General features: G+C 36.4%; 3 protein-coding genes across 3 annotated transcripts; 2 read left to right on the forward strand and 1 right to left on the reverse strand.

Moving 5' to 3' along the window:
• Positions 1-6,397: 6,397 nt before the first annotated feature.
• LOC141613701 (uncharacterized) lies at positions 6,398-9,194 on the reverse strand. The gene is made up of 6 exons (XM_074432444.1): positions 8,733-9,194; positions 8,308-8,596; positions 8,133-8,146; positions 7,276-8,046; positions 7,037-7,178; positions 6,398-6,936 (listed from the first exon to the last, which is right to left on the reverse strand). Exons 1-6 carry the CDS (start codon positions 9,192-9,194, stop codon positions 6,398-6,400), a joined length of 2,217 nt encoding a protein of 738 aa, XP_074288545.1.
• A 3,714-nt stretch (positions 9,195-12,908) lies between these two features.
• Positions 12,909-14,197, forward strand: LOC141613702 (protein FAR1-RELATED SEQUENCE 5-like). Its single transcript, XM_074432446.1, has 2 exons — positions 12,909-13,525; positions 13,582-14,197. The coding sequence occupies exons 1-2, from the start codon at positions 12,909-12,911 to the stop codon at positions 14,195-14,197; spliced, it is 1,233 nt and encodes a 410-aa protein (XP_074288547.1).
• Positions 14,198-14,257: 60 nt separating this feature from the next.
• On the forward strand, positions 14,258-14,749 carry LOC141613703 (protein FAR1-RELATED SEQUENCE 5-like). The gene has a single exon (XM_074432447.1). It carries the CDS (start codon positions 14,258-14,260, stop codon positions 14,747-14,749), a length of 492 nt encoding a protein of 163 aa, XP_074288548.1.
• Positions 14,750-18,325: the final 3,576 nt, after the last annotated feature.

Consider the following 18,325-nt stretch of genomic DNA (forward strand, 5'->3'; position numbering starts at 1 on the left):
AGTCTTGCTTGTGACAGGTTAATCCCGCCACAAGCTTGTGACCTCTCACAAAAAGGGAGAGGGGACAAGGTGGGGCACCCCCCATGTGCTTCCCACTCACCTCTCAATGGGCATTTTGTGAGAGAAAACGGTATCCGTCACAAGCTTGTGACGGATATCGCCATCACAAATGATATTTTCTGAATAAAGTAAAGCATAAGAAAGGAAACTTACAAAATTATACAAAGCGGACCTCCCCAAACAAGCAGAAACTAAGGGGAAACGTGGACAGCATGCCACTAATCATAAATCTAAGTTTGAGTAAAAGTACGTAAGCGCTGAAGGCCCTTAAAAGCTTATCATAAATCTGCGCATGTGCTACACAAAAGCATAAGTAGCACCAACGTATATTGTGAGCATATAAAATTGAGGTTAGAGACCGTCTCAGCTTGTTGTAATTTCTTTGACAGCTCTCATAGCAATCCACCAAATTATTCCACCCATCAGCTAAGCATGGAACAACAAAGCCTAAACCATAAGGCACAACTTAAGCATATAACATTAAAACACATAAGTAGAAACAACATGCTTAGACGGGTATTCTATGTGAGGTGGAGGAGTCAAGTGTGCAATAGGAGAAGGTGGGTAGTCATCCCAAATACAAGGGGTGGTAAAGTCAAATGTGTCAATGGGATCTCCCATAATAAGCTCATCTATTATATCGTCATATATATCCCATTTGACCTCAAGAGCTTCCAATGGCACATCCGCACTCTCCTTATCGCAAAACTCGTCACAAAAGGGGTTCTCTAGAGGGTCCATCAAGTATTCCTCATGTGGCTCATATTCTATAAAATTGTCATAGAGGGGTTCTAGATTTCCTCAGAGAAAGGGTTATCAACTGAGCATATGGTCTCATCCTCTATGTTTCGGTCAATATCTTTTTCATTCTTTAAAACGGGTTCTATGGTCTCACCCAATCCCTTATCCATGTCTGACTAAAATGAAAAAGTGGGTTTAATGCATTCAAGAGCAAGTCATTCAAAGAAACAAAGGACATCTTCAATATTCTTACCATCATAATCTCCCTTACCTATGGAGTCAATATAGGCCTGGGTTTGTTTGTTCATACCTCTTATGATGGTAAGACACACATTAAGCAGTGAGAGTTTGCTTTCGTAGTTATGAGAACGAATCCAATCAATCCATCTATGCATGTAATCATGGAAGTTCTCATCTTCACCCTGTGGAAACGGGATAGAAATCATTAGAACGGTCTCAAGGAACTGAAGTTCCCTGAGACAAAAGACAAACTAAATAAAAACAAATAGAAAATAATTGTGTCTCCCGCAACGGCGCCAAAATTTGACAGGCTAAATTTCACACCTATTAAAGATAAACCAACTGGCCTAAACTAATGCAGTAGAGGAAGTCGGGATCGTATCCACAGGGAGATAATTGTGTTTTATTTGCTAAATCTAAGTATGTCTAAGTAACGAATCTGGGGGGTTTGTTTGTTTTTACTAACTAAGTATCACGGAAAGAGAAATAAAGCGTAGAAAACGGAGTTCAATTAATAAGAGAAAAGGCTAGGACATCGGGTCACTACGGTCAACAACGGTCAGAGGTAGGGTCAACGGTCAGCATAAGTATGGTCTGAAGGGTAATGAACAGGTCATCTCGGTCCACTATTCGCCTTGGAATACTAATATAGCTCTCGCTCTAAGTAGGATATTCTATTGTTTATAGCAGGTCTAACTCTCTTCAATCTCTCGATCTAGGTTGGAGTTTACCAAATTAATTAACTAGTTACGTGCACTTAACCAATTAACGTCAATTTTATGCTATAATTAACAACACAGGCCAGGCCTAATAAACTAATTAAGACCGTCTTATAAACATGACTCCCCTAAATCCTAGCAATGGAACTTATTTGCATAATTGAATTAATGAAATCAACAATAAAAGCGATAACTAGATTAAACATAATGAAAATACAAGAATAGCAAATAAACATAAGATAAAAGAAATAAAGAGAACAAGAGAAAAGAGAAATAAAGAGAAAGAATTAAAATTAAGAACAAGGGTTGATTGAATTACCGAATAAAGGAAAGAATTAAGAGTTTTAGATCCAAAAATCCTAAAGCAAAGCAACGTAGAAAAGTTCCTACAGTGTAAGATAACCTAATAATGTTTACTAAGTCCTTCTTAAATCATAATAAGAGTAATGGGCCTAAATTATAAAGAAGATTTCGACCATACTGTAGATAAGTCGATCGACTAAGAAGAACAGTCGATCGACTTTTCTGCGTCGCGCATTTCCTGCAACGCGCACTGAATTTCAAACGGCCGCCATTTCTTCATTACTTAGGAAAATCGAGCATTTTTGGTGGCGTTGGAAAGCTAACAGGACAAGCTTTCATCTCCAATTTGAATCACTTGATTATAATGCGCAGAACTCGAGTTATGGCTCTTCAAATTAGGCACTAGCGGCGTGAAGCTCTTCTTTTGCTCAATAAGCTTCCTTACTTCACTAAGGACTCCAAAGAATGGTTTTCGAGCTTGTTTCTCACCAACATCGAGATTGCAACTCCAAAGACGGGTTTTGTCTTGTTTACGCATACTTTGATCAATAACATTCATGAAATACAATACACGCCCAAAGTAGCCAATACAAGGGAGACAGTAGCTTATGCTACTCAATAATGCATAAAAATGGGTGCAAATAGATGAAATAAGTGTGCACAAAAGGCACGGATCAATAAACAAGCAAGACCTTTACTACTAATTATATATAATTCCCCTGGTAGGACGACAATGATAATCACAAAGGCTCAGTCCTAGTCTAAATTTGACCAGACTCTCGGACAATACAGTTCCCGATTTGATATGCGGCAGGACAGTTTGCATCCAAGACTCGAACGACAGATCGGAAGTGGAGAAACCACAATCGGCAGGACAGTCCAAAAGAGGCGGAAGATATGAGCTAAACCCATACTTGGCAGATCGGCACAAGGAGGGGGTAAAGATAAGTCAAGCAGTAAGGTATAGCATAATGGCATTATCATAAGAATACAACTCCTCACAAGTAATTATTTATAATTAATCTTTCATTCTTGTATTAGGTCAATAAGCATTTCCTTTCATATGAATAAACATGCCAGTTAAATAAAATATAACAAGCGGTAATGAATAATTTATGTTATGTAAAATTACGGGATAAAATGTAACCAATAACAAGTGAGTCATTCATAAGTCCACACTAACATACTGGGTTGGCCCATAAATATGGAGCAGGGTACAAGCCCAACTAATAAAACATAACAAGCCCAACTGACAAAACATAATAAGCCCAATTGAGAAAACATAACAAGCCCAATTGAATAAACATATCAAGTCCAATAATAAACCTAATAAGCCCAATTAAACTAATGCATATCAACACAAAAAGATAACAAAGGGAGATGGGAACATCGTGTATCCATGCCCTCCCCCACCCGAGACCACCTCAAAGGCAGCCAGGCCGTGGCCACACCACCAGCCCACGACCAGCCACAGCCCACGGGCAACCCCACCGTGCCCAACCATTATAAACCGGTCCAACAAATCACAACAAACACTTGCCCAAAATAACAATACATGTAAACCACAAGACAAGTTCATGAGCAGGCTTGAGACGGGAATACACATTGGTTTTACCATTTATATCAACCACCATTTACCCACTAAAATAGCCCGCCTGACCACCCCTCCACGGCTGCCCCAAAAGACCATACACAGCCACAAAAACTGCTCTAAAACAGCCATTACAGCCGCATAAAAGCGAGCCAAAATCAATCCAATTCGAGACAACTTTAAACAGAAGTCTAGAAGTAAAAACAAGACGGAAGTTAATAGCTTACATATACAACAACACCCAACATAACCAAAATTGGCTTCCAAATAGCGTCCAACAACAGCTCACACACAACCGCCATTTCGACTGTCCAAAACAGTCCCGTGGCCATCATGACAAACGTCCCCAAAACAGTCCACAACTAAGACAATTTACCGCCCAAAACAGAGTTCAAACACCCCTTCCACGACTCCCAAAAACTGAGTCATACCCTTCATACCCGAACTTCATAGAGAAACCGAGCTATAAAAACTACTTCAAACAAGTATGTGAAAGACTAAGAAATTTACATATTCAACCACACATATGAGAGGGACATAAAGAACCAAACTTTACGACAAATAAGAGTATAAAACCGAGTAATATGGGCGAAATATCGACGCTTTGTCGAGTAACCTATAGCCGTTACCACGAAAGCTCTCTAATCTTGAAGTAAATGGTGCACAAAGCACGAGTCTTCCTCCGGGTCTTCAAATCCTTTATCAAGGAGCAAGAAAACGGAATATTAAGGCTTAAAACCGAAACTTTCATAAGGTGGGCCATTTCGAAACCACCACAAAAACGGGATTTTCTTACGTAGAAAGTTGAAGGACGGAAAGGGGAAGCTAATGGCACAAAAATCAAAGGAAATAGTTTAGAAATGGAGGAGAAATCTAGGTTTGAAGGTTGGCAAAAAATGGTGTTCATGGCTTTGTTGTATACTGAGTGTTGTGCTGTTGATTTTTGGAAAAGAACGAAAGGAAGACGAAGGTAGGGACGAGAGTGTGTGAGAGAGTGAGTAGACAACAAAAAAAAGATTAATTAAGTGTAAAACATAAAGTGGGTGTGTGTTGTAAAAAACGGGTTGGTCCGAATTAATCTAGGTTCAAAAGTGAATTGTGACGGTCTTTTGATAGACGGGAATACGTCTCAAGTCCACTCTAACTTAAGACGAAAATTATTATTATTATTATTATTATTATTATATTTTTTTTTAATTTTTTTTTTTGCAAGAAAGTTATACCCATCTATTCATCCATGAAGGGGAAAATAAATGAGAAAAATCTTACAAAAGCTAAACACCGTCAAGTAACCAACTAAGGGACCCAAACCAAACTAAGTTACTTGTTTACAAGCCAACTTCTAATATGAAAATTGCTACTAGCAGATAGACGAATTTTTAAGACCCACTGTAGCTCTGTGGCAAGAAGCTCAGGTTTCTTTGTGGTCCCCAGGAATATGCGATTGTTTCTTTCCTCCCAAAGAGTGAGAACAAGACCAGCTAAACAACTAGAGACCAAAGCACTCTTCCAGCTAAGCATCCCATGTTGAGGTAGCAGACGGTATAACCAGTTCTTCAAGGCCAGAGCCGACCATGATCCAGTCAAGCCAAGCCATTATATCATCAGCCTACGAACAGCCTGAGAAAAGGTACACCTAAATAACAGATGTCTATGTGATTCTAAGGCACCCTCACATAGACATCATCTGTTAACCAAATGATAGCCACGAGTACTAATCTTGTCAACAGTGGATAAAACCTGTTGAGCAGCTTGAATGAGGCAAATCTTATGCTTTGGAAGGATCTCAGAATAGGATAGAACTCTAGTCCAACCAAGCTTACTACGTTTAGGCCTAAAAATGTCATACACCTTCCTGATTACAAAACGACCTCTCAATACATAGGAGTCAAGAGCAGCCTGGGCAGCATCCTGATCCCCAGTAATACCCAGCAGGCTGTCCCTAACTTTAATGATTGCACGCCAACTTTCAGCATGATGAGGTTTGCTCTGAACAGTCCAAATTGAAGCACCAAGCATATTATAATCCTTTATCCACTTATCCCAAATTCCATCTCTATTTTGGGAAAGCAACCAGAGCTACTTACAGATAAGGGCTTTGTTCCAACTCAAGAGCTCCTTTATGTTGAAACCACCCTCCTGCCAAGGGGAACAAATGGACTGCCAGCTTTGAAAAATCATCCTATGCTTTCCAGGTTGAATACCCCAGAAATAGTCCTTGCACACCTTGTTGACCAGGTTAGCAACTACCCTAGGCAAAAGCAGAGCAGAACACCAGTAGTTTTCCAGGCCAAACAAGACAAAGTTAATGAGTTGAAGCTTCCCTACATATGAAAGAAGATTACCAGTACAGTGGTGGATAGAGGACTGAATCTTATCAATCATTGCTTTGAACATCCCAAGAGCCAACCTGCCTGGATTTAAAGTGACACCTAAATATCTAAAAGGGAACTTCTCCTCAGAATAGTCAGTAAGATCCCCAATCTGCTTCCTGACATCCTCTACAACTCCTCCATAGTATATGCTAGTTTTAGCTGGGTTAGCATGTAGACCAGACACTGTAGCTAATTCATCAAGGCATTTTGCTACAGCAACAACTGACGGTACATCCCCCCTCATGAATATCATGAGATCATCAGCAAAAACGATGAGAAGATACCTGAGGGAGAAGTTAGAGTCTTCTAAGTTGTCGAGAGAGAATTTTCATACTGAGAACAAAGATATAAGGGGATAGAGGGTCACCCTATCTAACCCCAGATTTCCCAGGGAAGAACCCATAGAGAGTGCCATTAATCTTCAAAGAAAACCAAGGGGAAGTAATGCAGCCCATAGTCCACTTGAAAAACTGAGAAGGAGAGCCTAATCCATGTAGCATTTGTCTAATGAACTCCCACTGAAGAGAATTAAAAGCCTTCCTAATGTCTACTTTAATTAGACATCTAGTTGATATGAGGCTTTGATTATAGCCCTTAATAAGATTCTGAGACATCATAATATTTTCAAAAATACTGCGACCCTTAATAAAAGCAGCTTGCTCATTACCCACCAACTCAGGGAGGACTTTCTGAAGCCTATTAGCAATGATCTTACTAATAGTCTTGTAAACAACAGAACAACAAGTAATGGGCCTGAAGTCCTGAACAGTAAGTGGCACCTCCTTCTTAGGGACAAGAGCTAGAAGAGTAGTATTAACCTTCCTCATCATTCTCCCCTTTCTAAAATACTCCTCAACTGCAAGGCAAAAAGTGTCCCCAACAATATCCCAAGCACTTTTGAAAAATCCTGAGGAAAACCCATCTTGGCCAGGACTTTTGTTAGATGAAATACTAAACAATGCTTTTTTTTATCTCCCCCCTAGTGATAGGAATTATTAGCTGAGCACCAGCCTCAACTGAAACTTTGGGACCAGCTGATAAAACAATGTCACTGAGAGGCTCCACCTTAACTTCCCCTCCAAGTAGCCCAGTATAATACTCAACAAATGCAGAATTGACATGATCAAGCCCATATCTCACTATACCATCCTTATCAGTAATCATACCAATAGTACTATGGTGCTTGCTCAAAGCAATTTTTGAGAAAAAGAAACTGGATGAGCAATCTCCTTTCCTTATTATGCACCTTGGCTCTTTGAAACAACATATCCATTTCCTGTTTGTTTAACTCTGCATATTGAGTAAGCAAATTCTTTTCCTGTTCTATTAACTGAGGAGAAAACAGGTCAGCCTGAAGAGCAGTTTGGCAAGCATCCAGCTGTTTTTTGATGGCCTGAACTTTCCCAGAAATATCAGAAAAGGATTCCTTATGCAGGATCTGTAGGGAGGACCTCACACTTTTCAGCTTATGAAACAGCTGATACATTGGGGAGCCATAGCAGGGAATTTGCCAAGCAGTAGCAATGAGCCTCTTATAATCAGAGTGGTCATGCCAGATATTAAGGAAGCTGAACCTCCGTTTGATGGAGCCAGCAGGAGCCACAGTGACTAGAAGAGGAGAATGGTCAGGAACACCAGGAGGCAGACTGAGAGCAAAAGAAGAAGGAAACCTAAGGAGCCAGTCAGGATTAACAAGGACCCTATCCAGTCGAGCCCAAGTTCTAGTGCCAGTACATTGCTTATTTGACCATGTAAAATCATACCCCATGCTATGCATGTCATCCAAATAACAGTGAGCCAAACAAGCATTAAAATCCAAAATGTCTTGAGTAGAAGGAGGATTAGGCCCAGCTCTTTCACTCAGCTTCCTAACAACATTGAAATCTCCCAACACAACCCAAGCTTGAGTGATAGTGGCAGAGATAGAAGTCAGCTCATCCCATAGACCCACCCTAGCTCTGGGATCATTAAACCCATAAACAAAAGTAACAGCAATAGACTGATTACTGGCCTTGAACTAGACATCACAATGTATCAATTGTTCATGGAAAGAAACCTTATTAATAGTCACAGTGGAAGGATTAAAGAACAGCCAGATCCTACCCTGTGCTTTATTGCTAAAAATACCATAAGTAGGAAAATGAGACATTATTTCATTCTCTTTATGATGCTTGACATGGGTCTCAACCAAGCCAAGAATATCTAGATTATTTTTAGCTAATAACCTACTAACCTGCAACTGTTTAAGGCTATCATTAAGCCCTCTAATGTTCCATACTGCTATCTTCATTCTTATCAGGGGGCATAGGCTCAATGTTATCCACCAATAACTGAGAACTGGTATCCTGCAACTCCACATCATTCCCCTCAATAGGAAGGACAGTATAGGAATTGTGAAGAGTGGCCTCAGATGAGGAGGCAGCAGCATCACAACTATCCTTAGTTGAAGATTCAGTATGCTTTTCCACCACAATGGGCCTTTTACCCCTAGCCTTAGAAGAACCATTCTTGGTAGGACCCACTGGACTAGGCCCACTAGCAGGAACAAGAGGGGGTACAGTAGGAACCTGTACAAGAGCTCTTCTTCCAAACAGTCTGAACTGTTACCCTATCCTTGTTGAGCTTACAAAATTTTTCAGTATGCCCCAGCTTTCCACAACACTTATAATAAAAAGGCTTCCACTCATAGACAATTTCTTGTACTATCTGTCCATGATAGAGAGTGTTAAGTATGACTTGCTCAGGGAGGTCAGTAGCCAAGTCAGCCTCCACCAACACTCTTGCAAAAGACAAACGAGCCTTACAAGTAGTTGTCATGTCAGCATACAATGGCTTTCCAACTTTGCTAGCAATCTTGCTCAACACAACGTCAGACCACGGAACAGGATCAAGTTCAGGAAACAGAATCCAAATTGGTACAACAGAGAGCTTATCCATCTCCATTGAGAAATTAGGAGACCATTTCTTAAGCACTAAGGAATTGCTTCCTAATGACCAAGGACCTCCTTTCAGCACCTCATCCATGTCCTCAGCACTAGTAAAACGAAAGGAAAACCACCCCCGTCTAAAATACTGAACTGCATGCAAGGAGACATGATTCCAGGACTTAGTAACGTAAGCTTGCATTTGGGCAACTGTGGGACGAGCACCCAACACATTACCCATTAAAGTATACTGCCAAAACCTCAGCTTACCCTCCACATCATCTTCTGAAACATCAATCTCCTTAGAGTCTGCACTGTGCTCACAAGTGAAGACTCATCCCAACCTTAGGCTTAACAACCTGATTCCAGGCAGGACCCTCAACAGTAGGGGTAGGAACTGCTGCTGAAGGGACAGGACCTGACTTAGAGCCATTACCCAGGCCGAGTTCTAATGTTGTATCCACAGGAGGAGGATCAATGGTTGGCTCAATTTCCTCCATCAAAGCATCACCAGAAGCACGAAGCGAACTTATAACCGAATTATAAGTTTTAGGACGACTATGACTACGAGAACCAGATTCAACCAAACCACTAACAATAAACGGAGTTCGAATAACATCACCTGAATCAACAATAGTATCCAAATTTGAAACGCCCACCGCCACCTGATGCAACACAGGACGTCCACGAGCTCTTCCACGAGGTCTAGCCATGATCGAAACAAAGAAAGAAAAGAAAAGAAGAAGATTTAGATCAGAAAAGGAGAAGAATCGAAGAAATTAGGGTTTATCGCAAGAATCGAAGAAATTATTATTATTATTATTATTATTATTATTATTATTATTATTATTATTATTATTATTATTATTATTATTATTATTATTATTATTATTATTATTATTATTATTATTATTATTATTATTATTATTATTATTGTTGTTATTGTTGTTATTATTGTTGTTATTGTTGTTATTGTTATTGTTGTTATTGTTATTGTTGTTATTGTTATTGTTGTTATTGTTGTTATTGTTGTTATTGTTATTATTATTATTATTATTATTATTATTATTATTATTATTATTATTATTATTATTATTATTATTATTATTATTATTATTATTATTATTATTATTATTATTATTATTATTATTATTATTATTATTATTATTATTATTATTATTATTATTATTATTATTATTATTATTATTATTATTATTATTATTATTATTATTATTATTATTATTATTATTATTATTATTATTATTATTATTATTATTATTATTATTATTATTATTATTATTATTATTATTATTATTATTATTATTATTATTATTATTATTATTATTATTATTATTATTATTATTATTATTATTATTATTATTATTATTATTATTATTATTATTATTATTATTATTATTATTATTATTATTATTATTATTATGCTAGAGTTCCGGTGAGAACGAGGCTTACCGTGAGAACCGTGAGAACAGCTCTCAACCGTCCATCAAATTATCTGACGGCTGAGATTAGACGCGCGCTTCATTGAAAAGTAGAGTTTCGGGGGAAACAAAAAATAAGACTGTACATGTGAGCAATATCAAACCTACGTAACAAAATCAAACCACACGAAACAAAATCAATCGATTTCATCATTAATCCTTCCTTAATTTGTAAATTTTTGTTTTTCGACATCAAATCTAGTGATCTAAAATCGGTTATTCATCATCAATTGCTGTGTTCGAAGCGCAAATCAGATTCAATTTGTTCAAACTTTTTCATTCATCAGCTATTCAGTTATTTCAAGATCAAAACTTTGTAAGGAAAATCAGAATTGATTTCGTCATTCATCTGGAATTATTGTTTTCTACAGTCAATATTGAGGTATGTTCATTCAATGTTATTTAATTCTTTTCTGAATCGTTGTTGAATTGATTTTATGATGATGTTAAAGTTGAATTTAATCAAATTCAACTTAATTTCGGATTTGATTAAATTTAGTTAACTAGATTTAATGTCCAGAACGACAAAAACATTAATTTTATAATAAAAAGTGTTAAATTAGGGTTTATAGTTTGTTTGTTTGATTTTAGGAGGATGATAAATGCAAATGTACTTTGTGGTGAGAAAAAATGTAAAAATAATGAGAAAGGAAAAGTGTGCAATTTGAAGTAACTGAAAAGTAATTTTGCATGTAATAATAATGTGTTGTGTTGTGCTGTACACGTTTCATAAGGAAATGTCCAATCAGTCTTATTGAAATGTGCATTATATATAATAAGGATGTGCAAGTAATTATTACCTTTTGCAAGTGGTCATGCAACTGTTCACAATAAGTCACAATAAGTCAAATGACGGTTTGTAACTTGCTTATGTGGTGAAAAGACACAACTATTCACATTAATTTGAATATTACTTCTAAATGTAGATTATATTAATTATAAAAAAACGTGTTCCATCAAATAAATTGTCCACTATCTATATTCATAATTTGAATTTTCTGATAATTAGGTGCAACTAAAATATCATTAAGCACTGTTTGGAAAATGTACATTATATTATATTTAAAGGTACATTAAATTATTTAAAAAAGAACATGAAACATTATTTGGAAAATAAATGTGCTTTCAGTTTGATTCAAATGTCCATTACGTATTTTCATAATGTGCATATACTGTTTTATGCAAGAGATTTAAAAGCAGACCTTAAATGTACATTATATTATTTTTTAAGGTACATTTTATTATTTAGACAGGAATTTTTTAAGTAACATAGATAACTTCAACCAATTTATTAATTACCATGATTATGTTTGTGACAGTTGAAAAGACACAACTGTTCACAAAATTTAATCTCTTATACTCACTTAATCCACTATATAAACCCAAGAGTACACCATCACTTTTCCATCCTATCTTCATTTCTAAAACCTTTTCCAATAACCAAAACCTTTAATCTCTCCAAAAAACTACTTAATTTTCTTTAAAAAAAAAACAATGTCTTACTCTAAATGCAAAATAACCCAATACAAGAATGATGCTCACAAACAAAATTTCGTGGAAAATTATAGGCAATGGAAAGTAAGCCAGTTTTCTACAAACTGGATTGATGGAAGAGATATTCCTGTGGAGATGGATGTACCATCACACAGTCGTCCTTTACATCATTTCCTTACTACTCATGCATTGCTCCGGATTTTTTTTGACCGACTTGGGAGGCAAGAAAAGAAAAACATGGCCGAGGTGTGCAAGGCCTGGTCAAGTTGGTTCATTATAGGGAACGACCCAAAGGTAATTGATAGGGATTATTACCGAAACCCGGTTCGGGGAAATGAAAATGGAATCATCACTGTCACAAAGAATAATCGGGTCCTTGAAAGATACTGCCTTTGCAAGTATATATCTAGTCGTGAAGAAATAATTAGACATCATAAACGACAAGCACGACAATATAAAAAACACAGACAAGAATATGAAATTGAGGAGCAGTCTGGTGATGAGGGTTATTATGACTCCGACTGTTAGATTAGTTTAGAAATATATTAAGTTAGTTTTCTAGTTTATTGTTATTTTGTATTATCTTGTGTTTTTTTTTTCCAGTATAAGCCTTAGTAGGCTTTATGCTTTTGAAAGCCTTAAATGGCTTTTGTAAATATTTTTCTAATATATTAATGAAATAGTATTTTGTCTATTTGTTTGTTTACTGTCATTAGCATTCAATACATTTTATATATGCTATATCAAAATGGACAACAATATTTCCTATGAACATTAGCAGTAAAATAAATGTTCCTTTAAAGGCATGATAATGGACATTGGCAGGAATACATTATATATGAACCTTTATTTGTACGAAATAAATTACCAATCTTTGTAGAGCATATTAGAATTGGATTACTGCATTATTGATGCAATAATATTCAATATACTTACTTACTTAACTACTGTTGAAGCAGACAATGAGTATAAGTGATTCAACTACGTCTTCTTCTACAAATAACAGCTTTAAAACACCAAGAACAATAATTGAAACATTAAATGCACTCCAGTACATTCCATTCTGTTCAGAGGAAAAGAAACTTAAAGTAGGACAAGTATTCGAAACACTAGAGTCAGCAGAGTTATTCCACAAAGAATACTGTACAATCTGTGGGTTTACGCCAAGACTTGAAACAACAAAAAGGATTAAAGGCAATGAGTTACCAAACAGTTTTGCATTAAGGAATGTTGTCTACAATAGGCAAGGTGTAAAGGAAAGTAGGAAAAGGAAGAGGACTGATATCGACGATCATCGATCTGCGACAATGATGCACAATCGATGTGATGATGATATAAGCCGTGTGAGGCCGATTACAAGAATTGACTGTCGTGCATTAGTGCAGTACAAATACCAAGAAAATGGAACTTATATTGTTACCAGATTTGATGAAGCCCATAACCATCCACTTGCTTCGCCTGAATCTACAATATTCATGAAAGGAAACCGAAAAATGACAGAGGTACAGAAACAATTTGTCACAAAGGTAAAGGTGCTAAAACTAGGTGGTGTGAAAGCCTATAGAGGTTGGAAGGAGCCGTGTGGAGGTACGACAACATTGGTGCTACTGAGGTTGATTTCAAAAATTTTGTCAGGGACATAAAAACCTACATTGGTAATTTTGATGCACAAATGTTTGTTGAGAATCTTATTGGGAAAAAAGACACATGCAGTTCATTTTACTTTGATTTTATAGTAGATGAAAACAAGTGCTTGGCTGGAGTGTTTTGGGCAGATCCGATCTGCATAAAGAACTACATGCTGTTCGGTGAGGTGTTATCAGTAGATGCTACATATGGAACAAATAAGTACGATATGGTGTTTGTGCCTTTCACAGGAGTTGATCACCACAAAAGGTGCATAACCTTTGGAGCTGGGTTGATAGGTGATGAAAGTATTGAGTGTTACATATGGCTGTTCAAGACATTTTTGGAAGCAATGGGCGGGTGCCATCCAAGAATTATAATTACTGATCAGGACAAATCAATGAAGTCGGTAGTCCCAGAAGTGTTTAAGGAGTCAACACACAGACTGTGGATGTGGCACATAATGAAGAAACTAAGAGAAAAAGTCAGTTATCAACTGTTTCAAGATGAGGATTTTAAGACCAGGCTCAATAGGTGTGTTTGGAACAACCAACTTGAGCCTGATGAATTCGAAGAACAATGGGGGAAGATAATTACCGATTATCAACTTGTAGAACACGCGTGATTTTCATATTTGTACGATATCAGGGAACAGTAGATCCCTGCCTATTTTAAAGATGTTTCCATGTCTGGCTTGATGAGGGTTACTTCTAGGTCTGAGAGTGAAAACAGTTTCTTTGACAGGTTCCTCACACCTCATTTGACCCTTGTTGAGTTTTGGGTGTGCTATGAGAGTACCTTGGAAGCACAAAGACACAAGCAGTCCAAGTTGAACAGTGACAACAAACACTCTAAAATCCCACGGAAAACAAACTCAAACCTTGAAGTCCATGCTTCTGAAATATACTCGCACAACATTTTTAAAGACTTCCAAACAGAATTGGTTGCAGCTTTGTCTGATTGCCGTTTTAAAGATGTGGAGAAGATTGATGAGACAAAAATATATATTCTAACAGACTTGCAGATGCCAAATAAGTCATGGAACGTAGCATATTCACCAGATAACATGGAGATTACTTGTTCTGTTCTATGTTTGAGAGAATGGGCTTGTTGTGCAAAAATCGCTTTTGGATTCTACACAACCAAGATTTTGAGAAAATACGAGAATAGTACATAATGCAAAGATGGACAAAAGCTGCAATGAGTAAGCCTGTCTTTGATAAAGATGGCAAAGCGATAGATGTCTCTCAAAAGTTTTCGACCGGAAAAGTTTGAGTCGAGCTGTGGCAAGAGGTTTATTCTTGTGTCGGCGTAGTGAGTGTGATGATAACGACATGAAGCTTTTGATTGAAAAACTGAGAGATATTAGATTGGGTATGATTAGTAACAGAAGTGTTCCAGCAAAGAAGAAAGACAAGATGAAAGAAATAGAAAAGTACGTGGGCTGCAAAATACCTCAGAAGTTGGTGATTCATGTTCCTAAAAAATCTAAAAACAAGTGTAGGACCAAGGGCAAGAGAATTGAATCACAAATGTTAAAAGCCCTAAAGAAGAGAGGAAAAGAGAAGAGGTACTGCAAAACATGTGGCCGCCAAGGACACAACTCTAGGACTTGCAAAGAAACAAACCATCTGACAGGTATGTATAATTTGGTTTCTTGTTAAAGCATATTACATTAATGTTAAATAATTATTAATTATACAAGTATAGCGCATAGTGTTTACCTTCCAAAATCATCACTCTTATATGAAGGCACATAAGCTCTTTGTGCAATGAACATTATGGTTGTTCTGAAGGCACAGATGAGAATTTCAGCAATGTATATTTGGTTAACATTAAATGTATATCAATTTAGTTGTTCATTTTGGCCATTTTCTCGTTATAAAATCTAATATTTAATTTATATTTTGTTACATATTCACCAAATACCACCATGAAGATGACGACGATGAAGGAGATGAATCTGATAATGTGGAGGACGACGATGAAGAAGATGAATCTGATAACGAAGTGGAAGGTGCAAATTTTTGATTCAAGGATAGACATCCATAATATACACTACGAGAACATTCTTAAAGGCTTGTATGTACAATTCGATTTTACTGCCAAAGTACATTACTCTTATAGACAAAGTATATTACATTTGTATTAAAGGATCATTATTGTTGTTCTGCAAGGAACATTCTTAAAGGCTTGTATGTACAATTCGGTTTTACTGCCAAAGTACATTACTCTTATAGCCAAAGTATATTGCATTTGTATTAAAGGATCATTATTGTTGTTCTGCAAGGAACATTCTTAAAGGCTTGTATATACAATTCGATTTCACTGCCAAAGTACATTACTCTTATAGCCAAAGTATATTACATTTGTATTAAAGGATCATTATTGTTGTTCTGCAGGGACATCATCAACTTGATTGGAATTGTTTTCCCAGAGTACAATAATTTTAAGGCGTTTTGCACAATAAACATTATTGTTGTTCTGCAAGAACATAATAAACTTTATTAAAATTTGTTTCCGGAATATAACACTCTCTTGAATTAAATTTTTTTCAAACTTCAGGTTGTTCGAGTCGTAGCTTCCTCAATATATGTTACATTACTCACACACATGTCACAAACGAAACTAAAAAAGTTTTTACGGCTTAAATTCAGCATCTTCCTCATCTTCATCGTCGTATTCTTCCCATGGCAGTGGGTTTGAACGGAAATCCATTGCCTTCTTTAGTACAACATCAAAACATACATTGCCTTCAGTTGAAATCATATATGAAATGTATTTCTTCCGCAAAATCAGTAGGGGAGCATCCTAGGAAAGTAAAGAAAACAAGGGGTTAGAACATGTACAAATGTGTACTAAATTATGCATTAATAATAATTGTATTACTTCTGAAACTCACATCGCCTTTTTTAAGCCCACAGGTCCAATTTAGATTACCCGTAAATGTCTCCATATGTCTCATAACGTAAACACCACAATCAGTCTTGTTAGTGTTGTTCCTCCACTTCATCTTTGCAAGAATAGGCTGCAGTTTTTTTATGCGATCAACTTTTACCTTTGAAACACCGATGTCTTTCAAGTATTCTGCTAGAACATTATCTTTGGCGGAGGGGGGGGAACATTAGGACACTAATAATTATGAGCTACAATATCACAAAAATAAGAAAATTAAGACATACCATATTTTTGGGGAAGGTACACTCTATGTAAAGTCATTATACATTCATAATAATGAATAGGAACAGCATGTAGTGCTGTTAAGCAAAAGAGAGCATAAAATCTTACAAAAGATAGTGGTCTATCGTGGAAAAATTCTTCTGGTTTTCCGTCACGGTGCACATTATCAATGATGATGAACTTATACTTGTTGCTGTCAATGACTAGTAAATGGTAATGCCTTTTATATATAACTAGGAAGAAGAACTGTAGATTTTAAAAGATTTATTAGGCAACAAGCAAATTAAATATAACATGCAGAAAGAGTTTATATTGTCGATGCTAACCAAATCAATTCTATCTGGGTTAACCGAAAATTTGGTAAACTCTTCTTTCATTATATCCTTAATCACCATAAAATTTTCAACAGTGTCTAGTTCTCCTTGAAGCATCATCTGTATGCAAGACAAGTAAAGTTTTTGATGTTAATCAAGGGAAACAACATTACAAAATTTACTTGTTGAAATAAGTTTATATAAATATTTGACTTACACACACAGCTGTGGTGAAAAAAAATCGATATGGCTCTGAAGAGTTTCTTCTAGATTCCTTGGCATTCAAAATTTTTGCCCAACAATCGATCACATTACTCGTTAAATACTTAGACTGTCGTAGCGTTGCCATTTCAATACGCCGAAGAGAAATGTCACCCACATGCACAAGAGGTTCCCTGGTTCAGGACTACCAGTGTTAACTCAAAACAGGATACAGAACATTTTAAATTTAAATATTGTACATTACTAGAGATATATATATACCTGGCTAAATCGGTATGTTTTCCTCTACTATACGACACATAATGAGCAATACAATTCTGAAAGTCAATAAGAGGAGTAATAATGCATGTATCTGTGCTTAGTAAATTACGATTTGCAAGGATGCTTAGAGACTCTGGTTGACTTGTTTCATGTTCATGAACATTTTGATTGTTGATGATTTTGCCTTTGGTAGTGTCAGCACTGTCAAGCACATTATGCTCATTTGTACTCTTGTCTTTTATCCTAGCTATGTCGTTTGTATTACTCACATCTGTCGTGCTGTCATTGTTCTCACAAACATCATTACCATCTGGTATATTCCCTTCTGTACAACCTACCTCCATTGTTCTCTTCTTAACCCTAACAGTCTCATTGTTGTCAGGGACACCAATATCATCGATACTCTTCTCTTTCTTTCCAACTACCTCCTCTCCTATCTTCTCATCCCCAATAGTCTCATCACCCTCGTAGAATTCTTCATCAGACGAATCCAGTTTCTTTGGGAAGGCTTCTCTTGATACTGCTTCACCTTTGTTAAAACGTCATCACAAACAATGTTGCACTTGGATGAAACCAAAGTGCAAAGATATTTGATTCTCAATATTCGAAGTCCATCCATCTACAAAAGTTAGAATATCTTGAGGATAGGTAACTTATAAACAAGAATGTGCTTTTAATACTTTAAGAAAGATCATTTAATTAAACCAAAAGTACATTTACAATTATGGGATATAAATTGTTTAGAAACTTACGTTGTTTTTTGTCAACCCACAAGT

This window comes from Silene latifolia, chromosome 11 (genome assembly GCF_048544455.1).
Source record: "Silene latifolia isolate original U9 population chromosome 11, ASM4854445v1, whole genome shotgun sequence".
Lineage (NCBI taxonomy): Eukaryota > Viridiplantae > Streptophyta > Magnoliopsida > Caryophyllales > Caryophyllaceae > Silene > Silene latifolia.